This window comes from Porites lutea, chromosome 1 (assembly GCF_958299795.1).
Source record: "Porites lutea chromosome 1, jaPorLute2.1, whole genome shotgun sequence".
Taxonomy (NCBI): domain Eukaryota; kingdom Metazoa; phylum Cnidaria; class Anthozoa; order Scleractinia; family Poritidae; genus Porites; species Porites lutea.
In genome coordinates, this window is record NC_133201.1 from 36,773,341 (window position 1) to 36,788,274 (window position 14,934).

General features: G+C 37.6%; 1 protein-coding gene across 1 annotated transcript; it reads right to left on the reverse strand.

The window, feature by feature from the left end:
* Positions 1-1,528: 1,528 nt before the first annotated feature.
* Positions 1,529-5,401, reverse strand: LOC140949500 (uncharacterized). The gene is made up of 2 exons (XM_073398661.1): positions 5,039-5,401; positions 1,529-2,438 (listed from the first exon to the last, which is right to left on the reverse strand). Exons 1-2 carry the CDS (start codon positions 5,290-5,292, stop codon positions 2,117-2,119), a joined length of 576 nt encoding a protein of 191 aa, XP_073254762.1. The 5' UTR covers positions 5,293-5,401; the 3' UTR covers positions 1,529-2,116.
* Between the last annotated feature and the right edge of the window lie 9,533 nt (positions 5,402-14,934).

Genomic DNA, 14,934 nt, shown 5'->3' on the forward strand with positions numbered 1-14,934 from the left:
TTGAATATGTCGCGTTTAGGCATAATTACAGTCAGTCACCCTGTGTATGTGCTCGCCCCGAGGCTTTCCTTTGTGTTTTGTCGCCGGGGACAGACATTTGAGTGCTAACTCTATGCACGAGAACGAAAGCTTGTTTTACTGAAAACGAATTTTTTTCAAGAAAAAATGGAGACTGTTCCTTTTTCCCGGGGGAGGAATTTGCGATATTCAACAAATTGTTGATTCTTTACCATTTTAGGTTAATTATTCTTAGTCTAGACATAAATTATGCGTTAACTGAAACAGCTATTTGACGGATGGAATTCTTTTTATATTATTTCATTTTACCAATTTTTTTTTCACCGAAAAATGTTATTTAAAAGTTCGAATTCATACATTTTACCGTGGTTATGTTAGAAAAGTGTTGTCTAGCATAAACTCTGAATAAAAATATTAATAGTAAAACGGCCACGCTAGGCTTGTTAGCCTCGCAACTCCTTCATTCAGTTTAAGTCAGTTAAACTGAATAAAAGCCGTGAATCTTTAATTTAACAAGTTGACGTCTTCCCTACAGTCATTTACTTAATGCAAACTTTTGATTTCATTTCATCAGCAGGACTGGTTCATCTCGGGCCCTTAATGAAGACCACCACTGCCTTCGTCAGAGGACAACAAAGGACACATATCTTGTCTATTAAACATCTTAATTATGTTCTTGGTTTATATTGAAAAAGTTATATTACTGGTTTAGTCGCTGTTAAAAATGCGAAAATAAATGTGTTTACAAATATACCATTTTTGGTTTGTTTTTGTCCTTTTATATTGTAACTTTTAAGTGGGTTTATTGTCCACACTTTTTTGATGGTCGGATACTGTCTCTCAGTGGTCCATACTAAGAAAGACAAAACAAAAACTTGACCAAAATTACGTGACATAATGTGAGTGCTGGCATCGCCCTAGGCCAAAATAACATTGGGAATTCAGTATAAAATTTTTTTGGCCTAATTATTGAAGCTTGATTAGGAAACGTTTCGGTAGTTTCATAACTACTTTGCTCCCATCAGTTGAGTTCACTGCGACGTGATCGCAATCTAAACATATAATTTTACTTCTTAGTGCGAAAACAGTTTTAAAATCACACTGATTTTAGATATTGTTCTTTCTTTCTTATTTGGGTAGGACTCTATAATAGTGGTTCCTAAACTAGAAGGCTTAATATAACAAGCGCTATTTTGGGTCATATTTGTCGATAAAAAAATTGCTGGAAAAATTAGGGAATTAATGTGCGTCTATTGTGGCATAATGTATACATAAAAAGTTCTAAAAGTGGCCAACGGCAACATTTTTCTTCACAATATTTACCAAAAGAAAACTGCTTCATCAATTTTTTCATGAAATTCTCTTATTCAACTTTTTAAGGAAATGTTACGAAATCAGTCTGGAAAATTTCAACTTTGAATACTGGGGCAAAAGGGTTAAGGAGGCGTTCTTTTGAAAAAAAAAATGCTTTAATTTCCGTCTTGCTTGAACCAAAGAACTAAAGTCAATCTCTCGCTGTTATCATAAATGTAACTTTAATTGGTCCTATACAAAGAAACAGCCCTTTATCACTATAATTTTTTGATAGTATTTACATTCAGCTTAAAAAAATATTCTTTTCGCCTGGGCAAATATAAATATATGTTACATCAATTTTGCTAATTAAGTAAAACTATAAACTGTAATTATTGCTTTTTATTCTTTAAGTGAAACTGTTAACACCAGACTGTTCATCCTTAACCTCTTGAAAATGAGGTGCATGGATAAAATCCTGAATTCTGATAATTTCTATGAAAGCTACATATAGTAGAACCTTTCTTTGTTAGAGCGTTCAAAAGTTTTTGTTTTTCTTACTTTTCGTGTTTCAGTCGAGTTTTCTGAACGGTGCAGAAACTGAAGCTATTTGCAACATTATTTTTGGAGACAGCGTCTTAATTTATTGGCCTTTATTAGCTATTTCGGACTGTCCAAGTCTTGGAATGCCAATATATGTGTCTACTTAACGCCACGAGAGGATCTTTACGTGCCTTAGTGCGGGCCATGCCATTGCACAATTTGCTTTAAGCAAGCTGACAATCTTCACAGCTCGCACCAGTGTTCATCCTTTGGCCACCGAAATCTGCCTCTGAACGCTTGGAGTCTGCAAATTGTATTTTTGACGAATTTGTTTCCGAAGTCTTTTTCTCTCTTCCCGTTCTTTTCTATTGTCTTTCTCATCTGCCTCATTCCACACATATGTCCTGGCAGAGTAGTCTCTGTTCTTTAGATTGTACTTGTTCTTAATGTCTCTTATTCGCTGTTTGCTTCCCAACTTTCGCTTTTCACACTCTTCACTGTTCTTCTTGACAGCAAAAAAATCATTTTTTGTTATCGGAGCTGAGCTCCTCCTGGCAAGTTTATCGTCGCTGACCTCTAAATCGCTGCAAAAGAAACAAAGAACACTTAGGTAAATTATAAACAATTACAATAATTTTTTCCTGTAATTATTAACGCTTCGCCGTTTACCTACTGACAACAGATAGTGGGTGTCACTTTCCCATCAATAGTGGCCGTAGTGCAGTATTACCATTTTAGGGCATCATGTTCTGCTTTCATTTATCGAAGCTAAAATATTAACCTTGAGAGCCCTGAAACCAACGCGCACATTATACATTGGGTTTCCTTAACAGGGCTTTAATATATACTACTGGTGTCCCTTTTTTCCAAATAGTCTTTTTATCTTATTTGTAAACTTGAATCATCATAAACTTTGGTGCTGATACAGGCAGATATGAACTATCAAACAACAATAGTTTAATAAAAAGATATAAAAAGATTAATTAGAACCTGTACGGCAAATGGTCTTTGAAGAAGAGGGAACTTGTGGGTAGATTGAGGTAATCAAAGATTTCACGAGGAAGGCACTTAAATCGCTCTAGGAAAGCAAATAGAACCCCTGCTAATAATAACACTTTCTATTTTGGACTCCGGATAGTAGGTAGGTAGTAGTATGCATTGATATTTTTTCAACAACTCCCATTTTGTTCTAATATTTGCGTTTTAAAGAATCCGACTAATATCAGCTATAAAGAGCTACTCATAGATAAATGCGATATCATGAAAGGTCAAAACAATAAAGATGACCCACTAATTGCACTGGCGCTTCGATTAAATATTGCAAGAGACCGGGATGCAAAACAAAACACAGTCACAATATTCTGTAATGGCTGTGGCTTCGTGTTGATTTAAACAATACAAGTTAAAACTATTGTACTCTATGAGTTGTCTGTAATATCAGGTCCCCACGTTTTAACTCAGTCTCTTAAATGTGGTCCTTACACTGCCAAAGGCCCAGAAGGTTCTGATATTTATAAACTTTTCGATGAGCAAAAAATTTCTCTTCTTTTCGGACCTCTTTAGTAATTCACACTCTATGCGCGGATTACATCAGTTCATTACCCAAAGGATTCAGGGTCGACTGAGCGTAGAAGAAACGTGCTGTCTGTCATTATCACAATAAAAACAAAAGTTTATGCACGAGTGTCTATCAGTTGAAGTCAGAGCACTGTTCTGTCGTTACGAACTTGACGGCGACGGACATCTCATATTGCGATTGTAGGTTTAAATGGAAAATCTATCCTAAAACTAAACAAACAGTGACAGCTCTTTAATTCATTGTTCAGTACTTGAACGAAAATGGAAGCTTAATTAGTCGAAGAACAATAACCTACGTTTTCCGCCAAGTAATTAGTAGTCTAATAACGCCGTGAAATCAATACACAAAACAACCACATCCTGGCCTCGTTTACCCAAAAAAGTCGTTTGAAATCTCAATCTCTCAAATTGGCCAAGCCACTCCTGAACTAAATTAACTCGGTTAAAAATAGTCTGACACCTGTTGCTATTTGAAATAGTTTGATTTCGTACTTCAATAAGTTTCTTCTAGAAAATTCAATAATTTATTTGAAGCATGCAAGCATCGATTGCAGATAAAAGAGATTTCGATCGGCCAGAAAAATAAAAGGTTAACTGAAATTCGTCCAAGAAATATACCACCTTTTTGTTGTTACTTAACAATAAAAGAAACTTACAAGAAACTTAACAAGAAATTGCTCTTTGATCACTGACCTGGGACGGGTACGCGAAGCTCATAAGATAATAAGCATTCATATTCCTTGATATAGTGTATTGTCAGCAAACAATAGTTAAAAGATATATGTCAGTACCGTACATATAACCCGGCTTCCTGCCTTAAAAACATCAAGAGTGTGCCTTAAAATCTGGAATTCTCGTTTGGAAAGTTATTTGTATTTTCGACCACACAGGTGTGCGCTGATAAGAACGGTGTCAGAACTTTCTTCTGAGCTTTTTCTTCGCGCATAAATGATTTGCTTTGAACTGGGATGGGTTCTGGAACATTCACTTTGTGTACATAAGTATGAACTGCAAAAATGTTGGTAGGGAAGCATTATGCCCAATCTTAGGAATTTCACGACATAGTATTTGCTAAGATCACCCGTGTCTCTCCAATGTTACAGCTAGAATAGTACTCTTGAGGGATATTTAAAAAGACTATTAAATATTACTTTCATCAACGTTCAGTAATATCAGTCATGATTTCAGCTCTCCCTGTTCTTCAAAAGACGGAAGTTTGGGTGTTAAGATTTTCAAACGTGCTCACGTATTTATAACGACTTTCGCTCATTTGATTAATCAAGATTTGTTGTTTGTTCAAGAGAAGTGTTGTACGGAATCAAAGAATGCTCAGGGCTTCCGACACATTCATAAGTGTACAGTACTTAATGAACCGTGGTGAATTATAAGCAGTCAAATACTGGATTTTGATAAAACAACACTACTGCTATCGGTAGACAAAATTTAACAGAATTATTTGGAATTTGAAGCCTCGTATTTCATTTACAATAACAAAGGTAAAGGACAGCTAAATCTAAGCTCTTAATCTTTGCATTACAAAACCGAATTGACTTAAGATATACGCCCGGGAATACAAATGCTTTACTGCGTTCAGGAGCAACCTTACCTGGCTTTGAGACGTCTTGATATCAGCTTCACGTTGTTTGTTTTGACCCAGTCAAGATAGGAAATGTCATGGAGGTTTCCCTCGCTTCGGCTTATCTTTCGTTTATGTTTAAGATACTCTTTGTACTCAGGGGCATCCAAATCAATAACTGTTTCATCCACGCTGTACTGGAGGGAATCGGATGAGTTTGAATGGTTAATGCCTTCTTCTGCTTCTGCTGGTTGTGTTTCGACCGAGTCTACTATGTTCCCCATAGTGTGAAATGACCAAGCACTGTACTGTATCTCTGTAAGAATGAGTTAGCTAAACACGGGTGAAAAGCAATTTATACACTTGACCGTCTCGCCATTGTTTGCTCTCCCGTCACAACCCACGTAAAACTAGCTAAGGGCTAATTTTATCCGGATTCTCATTGGTTCCCCGACGACCTGAGCGATGTCCGAGGTCACAAGGAACGTGACGATAGGGAATGAGTGACGACGTTATGGATCAACCCGAAAATTTGTGTCATCAAATTAAAGCGACGGCAACACGCAAAGCCTTGAATAACACGTATGGATGAAGAACAGTAACCTAAATAAACAGTTGTAGAGGACGATTTGTTTGTTAAAAACTTAAAAAACTATTAGTCACGTTACAAAAGTGAACGAAAAACCACTGTGTAGCTTCTAACTATACGTGTATACTGTGGCATGACTTTGTTGAATTGGGATTGAAAAATTGCGAAGACTTGTTTTCATTTCGGTAAAAAGATTTGGAGATTTCTAGACTGTGCTTACTATGATCCTTGGTCGTTCAGTTCTTGAAAGATAAGTTCTAGCAAATGCTACTAGAGAAACAAAAATAAATCTTAAAATAGTTAGAAACAAAATTATAATAATTCAAAATTCGAATTTCAGTTTTACTAACGATGACTCGATGATTTTGATTACATCGTCAATGATTATATGCCTCATTAACCTATTATATCAATTCAGTTGAGAATCAATTCACATGCAGATTGTTACAAATGCGTTCAACAAGTATGTGTGCATAAAACCACTCATCATGATGATGATTGGTTTTAAGTAATTCCACAACTTTCTTGTTGTTATTCTTGTTTGTCCTGATGATCACGAGAAACGTGTGAGTGCAGGCAATCCCAGAGACGCGTATTTTCTTTGACATAATTTTCAATTTACACCAAGGTAAAAAGAGTGATCATCAAAGTTAAATTACCTTTGACAAGTTCTCCCTCTATTAACCCTTTCACTGCCAGAGTGCTTGATGGGGCTTTGAAAGGTGACTCTAACTTTTTAGTCTGCGGACGAAATCCTATGATGTGACCATTTAAATGAAAGCTCTCTGCCTGTACATAAACATGGTGCTATTTGTTTAGTTTGTAGTTCTAACTTTTGAGTCTGCAGACCAAATCGTATGATGTGACCATTCAAATGAAAGCTCTCTGCCTGTACTTACATGTGGTGCTATTTGCTTTTCAAAATTTCACAAAATGAAATTTGGAAATTTGGTCGAAATTTGCTTCTGGCTAAATTTGGCAGTGAAAGGGTTAAAAAACGTATACCTATAAATGCAGACAGTGACAAACGGATTCAGTTATCTTCTATTTTATGTCCGGAAAGTACATGAGAAAAAATTCACCACGAGGGTCCTATTCAGTTTATTTCTAGCGAGACTCGGGTCGAGTTAAACTGAAATTTTGGATGGTTGTTTAGTTGTCAACGTCGCCCCATCTTATACTCCTCCTACAAAAGTCAGTAGCTAAACTCCTTCATTTAGTGGTATGGAAAACGAAATCATTTTCAGAAGGTCTCGTTGCTACATAGGTCCGGCCTTTAACAACACTAAATGAAGGAAACAATTTTTTTTAAGAAAAACTCTCGTAACTTGTGTTGTCTGGAGAGCTGCAAGCTTATTTGTGGCTTATCCTCATCGGGGTTATAGACAAGTACTAATGAAAATGATCCAGTTCGTTAAATAATCCCCTTATCAGCATCATATGACGCCGTCAGTGACGATACTATGCCACTAGCGAATAGGGAGGAAGAAGAGGAAAAGATATTAAGAAAAAAACTTTTGCAATTTAACTCTACACAAAGAAAAAAGTCAATTCGATGAGGGCCATGGAAGGTCATGAAGCGCTACGAAGCGCTGATTGAAACTCTTCTTAAACCAAAATAATCACGCTATTTCCGTATTGAGAAGGATTAACATTCTGCTCAATCTTATCTTTCAGTCATAACGTAAAAAACTTGGTATCACATGACCTTGGGCGTCTTTCAGGTTGAAAACTTGGATGAAAGACGGGCCGATCATGTTTCATCCCCTACTTTCTCCATAACAACGACAGTAAACAAAAACCCAAACGCTATAAATACCACTGCTAACCACGCAGCTGCTTTGGACGATAAATTTTTTTTTTTTTAATTAGAGAAAAAAAAGGCTGCCACGCCACTGGCACCAGAGAATTTAAGTTTTCCCCTTGGCTGTAAGTCTCAGTTTGCTGCTTTTTCTTCAACTGTTTCCTTTAATTAACTCAGATCCAGACCGTTTTAGACATCGAGCTTGTTCCAGGGGCCCAGATGGTGGAAGCGAATGAAATTTAAGAAGGAAGAAATGGAACATGCTAGAAATCAGGTCACTGAACGTTTATAACCTTGGTTTTAATTTGTTTAGTTTAATTCCGAGATAAAAGTTTGCCAAGTGAGCCTTATTTCTCGGTGGCTGGCTAGGCCAGCCCATTGATTTTCTACAATGTTTTTGCCTTTATATATGGTTAACATGGTTATACACTTTATACAATCTCGTAATTCTTTCTTGAACTCACCTTTTTTCTCATTCTGATGCCAATAAGTTTTGATTCGTGCGAGAGCATCTAGCAAATGATACGAATAAGTCTTGATTCGTGCGATAGTATCTAGCAAATGATACAAATAAAAGAACGTGAAAATGAAATCATATAATTGGTAAAGTTACAGTATAATTCAAATTTCTGTTACTTTAATAGCTTTTATTAATTTTTTTTACACTAAATAGTGAATGCAAAACAAGACAAGAAGTTAACAAATAACTTTAAAAAACACTACAAAACACAACTGAGTATCCAAACAAATTTCGATGTACGCTAAATGGGTGATTGGTTTGTTCCGCCTGTTCGCTATTGCCTATTATAGGTGATAAAGTGCCTTAATCGTGGCTTTGAAGACTTGCATAGAAGGATGAGTATTATTCAATTTACAATTTGAATTGAACTTGCGGGCCTCATGAATAGAAATCATTTCATGAGTCAATAATTCAGTTACAGTGCCGGAATGGGCAAAACATGTTTAGTTTGTTCCTTAACCACAAGTTTCCCTTAAGTACCCCTAATTACTTCCGTAATTTCCTTTTTGAACATTCTTATTATATTATCAAGAAAAACACGAGTACACACAAACCCCAGACTTCGGTTACAAATATAATTATCGATGTTCAACTCTAAACACTAAGATCAAGGACATCAAGGCGACCCACATCACTGTATCCGGCTGTCTTCACATAAAACTGAAGAAGTGTATCGTGAATCTTGATAGAGAAATGTGTGTCTTGTTTCAGCTCTCTGAAAATATCCGTGCATGACTGAAGTGGCCTCCGACCATGCACAACCTTTTAATGTCTTTGTTTTTTTTCTTCTTGTTTTAAAAACTGCAAACACGAATAGAAGAAAGAAAGGTATTTTACAGGATGAATTAATAAAGCTTTCAGATGTTTTGTTTTTGTATTTTTCAATATTCTAGTTTTTTTCTGGCACACGGGAGGGCAAGTCGTTTTTCTTTATTGTAATCTTTTTGTTTGTTTGTTTGTTTGTTTGTTATTTTGTTTATCAGTGGAGTGTCCAAGACTGATATATACTCCTACCGCAGATAACAAAAACAGCGACAACAACTAAAAAATATGGTGAATGTCACGTCGACGGACGGGACATGCAAGGTCAAGAAGCACGCCTGGGCGCTAAATCTCTTCGCGAAATGAAGTAAACACAGCACTAGACTTCCGTGAAGGGAAAGACCCGTGACTTAATTTTTGGAATTATTTGTTAATTGCCAGTTTCAAAGCAAACAACTTTCAATTCATGACCTTGTGGTCGCATGAAAACCTTTCTGAAAAACAGTCTCGTCATGGAAAGTTACCATTGTCGTCTGTTTACTTTGTGTATCCCTAAATGAAAATATATGAAAATTTCCTATAAAACTGAGGAAGTGTATCTTGAATCTTGATAGAGAAATTTGTGTGTTTTGTTCTTTTTAAATTGTTTTTAAAAACTCCAAACACAAAAAGAAGAAAAAAAGGCATTTTTACAGGATGAGTTAATAAAGCTTTTGGTTGTTTTGTTTTGTTTTTGTGTTTTTCAATACTTTAGGTTTTCGATTTTCGGATACACGGGGAGGCAAGTCGTTTTTATTTATTTATCTTTTTTTCTTTAAAACGCTCAAGGGAGTTTATACTCTCTTAATCTTTGTACACTGACAGGCAAGTTAGCGTGATCAATAAAATGTTAAGTAGTTTATTTTCTCCCCAACCACTGCCATCACTCAGAAAAGGTCAAGGTTTCGTAGCCGTACTATAATTGACTGCTAGGTGAAGCAAAAAACAACAACAACAAAAAATGAACTTTTAGAAATATTTCAGTATTATCAGCTTCCTTAGTAAGCGCACCTATAGTCATCCTTGTTAGAGTCCAGCGCCAATGAAACCGATAGATAATTCCCGTAGTCGGTATGGTGTGACGTCATCAGTGGAAGATATATACTATCAGAAACAGCGACAACAACCATAAAAAAGGGCGAATGTCACGTCGATGTAAGAAATGCAAGCTCTTGAAGCACGGCTGAGGGCTGAATCTCTTCGCGAAATGAAGTAAAACACCACTAGACTTCCGTGAAGGGAAAGACCAGTGACTTAATATTTGGAATTATATTTTACTCCAGTCATGGTTAATGCAAACAACTTTCAATTTATGACCTCGTGCTCGCACGAAAACCTTTTAAAACAGTGTTGTCATAGAATGTGGCCATTGCCTTCTGGGTTTACATGATGTATCCCTAAACGGAAATCTTGAGCTCGAAATCTAAGAAATAAAAATAGCTAATAACTGAGTTCGCCGTTGGCTGAAAACTCCAACGTTGACAGAAACAGAATAACTTCCTCCTTCTTCCCTTTTTTTAGGAGATACACCTGCTTACTTCTGGATAATGGTTATATAGGTAGGACTCGCCTATAGTAGCTGTCCAATTTCATTCCAATACTTTTAATTTGCAGATTCAGAGGACGGTCCGGGGCCGGGAAGAAGTAGAAATAAAGAAAATTTAGGCTACAATCACAAGCTGAAAATTGTGCATGATAATAATACGACGGTGAGCTTGTGTGTCAACACCGAAACGTATACGAAGCACTAGAAGTTTGCTGACGTCTGTTTTAGAAGGGTTTGGATCTGAACGGCAAAAAGGTAGAATTACCTAGAATGATAATCGAAAGGAAATAATACAGCTTATTTCTAGATTTATAGTTCATCCCTATACAATTACTCTACGAGATCTGGAAGGATCTAGCCTGTAAACGGATTAATATTTTTGTTAATTATATGGCGAGTGAAAAGCTTAATTGCACGCTTGAGCCTTCCGTAACACTTCATAAATAGTATTTCAATCCTTAATCCATTTTATCCGCCATAGCTTAGCGCCGGAACGATCATGATCAATTAAGAACCTTCTAGCAGAGTTTGCCTGGAGTAAAACGTATTTTAAGCTTAATAACGACAGATAATCCTGACAAAAAGAATAATAAGTCCAACTTAACTGACGAAATTAGAGGCTCTTCACAATAAATTACTCAAGGACTCACTATAGCACAAGCACCAAAGTCGGTGCAGGGACGACATGTGTCGGTCGCCTCTAACTACGTAACATGAAATCTAGTCCTCTCAGCTAGTCAGAATGTTGAAGACGAGCTTACTTAGCGCAAACATGTAGTTTTAGAATCTTTCAGCGATGTTTTACAGGAAAATAAAAGCAGGTGTGTTAAAGAAAGAGGTAGAATTTGAGGGTGTGAGAACATCGACTATATCCGGCTATACGGACAGTCCGGTACAAGTTAAAACTCTCGATAAAAGATTAGCTAAGGCGTCACTATTAATTTTGGGCCAGGGTATTGGTACTGACTAGCTAATTTACAAGAAATCTGGAATTTTTTCCACAAGTTGCGCTGCACACCCGTGCTTGCGAAGCGCGAATAATGAGCGCAAAGTACCGGGAAGAAAAGCGCGTACTTAAACGTCCCGTTCGGACTAGTAGGTCTTACAGCAGAGGACTGAATCACTTATAGGAAAGGCTATTTGTGAATCGGTGTGAATCACTACTTTTTTATTTATTTATTTTTTTTGTCTTTCGTTTTTTTTTTCTGTGAAGCTTTACATTTCCCGAATCCATGCTTATTCAAAAATACGATCGTTGCGTTAACTCAAAATGTTTCCGAAAAATGGACATTTCTTAATTCTCTTGTTGGTTGTGAAAGGAAGAAAATCGTCCTGATTTATGCGAGTGTATTTATATCTGGATTTTTGAAAACCGGGTTAGCAAAAATATCAACTCATTCTACTAGTTGGCAATTTAAAACACTAAAACTCTTTCAAAAGCCGATAAAAAGCCTTTAACTGACGCCGGGCAGTAAGTTAATGGTCCCTAGCAGCCCGGGCTGGAAGCATTCCAAGGAGTCCAAATTTAAAATGACGCAAATTTTAGAACATTTATTCAGCAATCTGACTTCGCGAAGTTTCAAACCGGTGTCATTTCAGTCTACACATTTTTAGGTTGAGTGAACTGCAACGAAAGAGTGCCTGGTTAAGGCTTACATAGGCTTACCTCGCGGTCCGATAAACAACAGGATTTCGCATGAAATAGACAACAAACTGAATGAAACACAGTACAGCATATCTGCAAAAATCGGCCTATGGTTCAATGCCATTAGAGCCCGCTGAAACTAGACCTAGATCCAATTTTCCTATGTCGAGAGTTGCTTTTCCAAGGTACTTTCAGCTAAGCCAAACACCGACGAAACAATATTAATGGTTGGCACAGATGTTTTGGCCAAACCGCAGTTCAACCACGCGATCACATACCTGTCAACACCATACGGAAATCACACAATCACACACTTTCGCGGCACTGATAAGACTATCCACAACCATGCATATTCTACTCAGGTTCAACATCAGCGGAATATCATCGAATAACTCGGAAAAACTCAGCCTATTGGCAAATAAACACCTCTGGACTTTTGTTTTACACTCGTCTTATTCGAGTTCCCGAAGGTAAAGTCACACGGTCGGCGGGGACCACCTTAGCCCTGTCTTCACACCAGAAAAAGTCTTGGCCCGCATCAAAGTTCACCTGCAATTTTGCTCGCACCTAATTCATTTGACTCCTAAGAGTCTGTTCCCGAGATCAAAGACTTAGTAGTCACCTTCGGAAAGCGAACAATATCGCACCTTTCTGTCTCAGCCAGGATCAGGGTGATTGATCCGTTCGGCCAAATGAAACGAGAACATAATACGATATTGGACGATGCAACGTGACTCTGCGAATCGTAATAACTTTGTCTCATCTCAGAGCTTTACATGATGCTCTCCGGGAAACGTTTCTCAAGGTGACCAATATCTAAAAGTAAACTGCTAAACGGCACCGAAACCAGCTTTAGGCGCGCACTGATTTCAAATTTGTATTAAAGAGAGAATTGTTGGTAGGAACAAAAAAAATAGAGAGTGAGGGAAGGAGGCGGGGTGGGGGAAGGTTAGATAGTAATTCTGTCCACATCCACTTCTACACAAATCCCTAACCACAAAACAAGCAAAAACAAACGACATATGCAAACAACAGTGTAAACAAGCTATTAGATAGGGGAAGTTGAGAAAAATGACAAAATGTTTGCCAGCCCGGTTTTCATAACTCCACGTAGATATTTGATTTGCTTTAAAACACCGAGTTTTAAATAGAAATGCAAATCGAAATGATTACTGAAAAACTTTCCAATGGTACCATCTCGTATTTTCAGGTTTACAGCAAAAAATTCCCCTTGAATTTGCCCCATCTACCAGCGGGGAATTCAGAGGCCTACCACTCCCAATGCCACGCCCTGCAACTTAGTCCCTGGCCTACTAACAATTTCCTTATAAATAAGAAAATGCGTTGTTTTATAATGTACTTCCAGGACGTTAGCGGACAAAAATATATTTTTGGCATTTTCCCATCGCCACTCCCATCATTAATACTAGCTTCCTTCGTGTACATAGACGGTTTGGTTTTTTTTTTGCGCTTGTTTTATGCTTTGTTTTTTTTTTTTTTTTTTTTTTGCGAGATCCCCCCGAATCTTAATTAAACCTTTCTTTAACCTCATCAGCTCCCGACTAGGATGAGAATAAAACCTAGGATTCAGTCTCATATTTCATCCGAAAGGGTTATCAGATTCTTTTTTTGTGATCATCAAATTCTCTAACATGACAATTGGGAGTTACATGTAGCAAGTATAAAGCATATGACTTCCGCCTCCCTGTATTAACTCTTGGGGTTAGCGAACTGTGAGGAAATGCAAACGTTTGTCTAGGCTGGGGGTACAAAATGGGCCCTATTGTCGCATTATTGAAAAACCCGTCAGTAGGGTTTTTCGTAAAACAGACTGTCCTGATGAGAAAAACATGTTTGCACTCTGCAAAGGAAGTACAACCAGAGTGATATAACTATAATTTGTAAATAAAGTAGTAGAGAGCGTATAAAGATCATTCTTTCATTATATACTAGGTAACTGATCCATTAGCAGGATAAATCGAAAACTTATTGATTTAGAAAAAGGGATCGAAAGTTTTAAGCTTTGGCACACCTCACAATTCAGGACAAAAATCAGGAACGACACTGGGCTCCGACTTCCATAAGTGACGTCAGAGCTCTTGTTATCGTATGACGTTACAATATGGAGAGACTAAGCAAGAAAAAAAATTACGGGATAGACATGGTCATGATTTGCCATCAATTAGTTATAGAACCTGAAATGTCCACACTTCATAATCGGGTCTGGGACTCGTTACCAGCGTTATCTCATATAATAGTGAACATGGTCAGGCTGAATGGTAGATTTTTCGATAAAATTTTAAGAAGATAATATTTAACAATTATGGAATGGGCTCTGAGTCAATAGAGGGTCTCAATGGGGTTAACCGATAGGCGTAAAACGGCCAAAAATTTAGTCGATAGCCCTAAAAATTGAAAAAATTTAACCGTTAGCCGTAAAAGGTTAAAAAGAGTTAACCGTAAACGAAATTGTTCCCTAGATTTGCTACTTTTAAGGACGGTACTAAACTCACTTATGGTTGAGTTTTTTTATTTCCCGGCTACTAGTGTAACTCCGTGCGCACGTTAGGGGAAGCGCCTTTTAGGTGTTAACCTAGAACTAGGCTCCATTTCCGGCGCTCTCTCGGGGAACGAATTTTTTCCATAGCGAAAGTGTGGCTTCCTGCTGGGGATTAATATTTGCAATTTTTAGGAGGTCTTGCCCTCGAAACACTAGTGAAACAACACGCAGAGATGTCACTGTTTGTAAAACACGTTGCCGATAAACAACATTTCCTGTTTTTCTCTGACGCTACGGTAGACATTGTCATGCCTAGTCCCTGTACGGAGTCTTCCCACGCAATCTCGGTCAAGGCATTTCGGTGGCGAACTCGCTCGGACCACGTGACCCGAAACGCATTAGCCGCGCGGAATAATGCGGCCTACGTGCAAGGCAACGGCAGACGGTCGTTCCGTACAGTCCTTCGCTATCATTAAAAACACAGGACACGGGATTTTTGTTATTGGCCGTTTTCACCTCAG

Bases quoted from the DNA above. Each gene is read 5' to 3' on its own strand.
- LOC140949500 (XM_073398661.1), bottom strand. From the start codon at position 5,292: ATGGGGAACATAGTAGACTCGGTCGAAACACAACCAGCAGAAGCAGAA. The intron at 2,439-5,038 runs GTAAGGTTGCTC...TTTCTTTTGCAG, and splicing joins TCAAGACGTCTCAAAGCCAG to CGATTTAGAGGTCAGCGACG.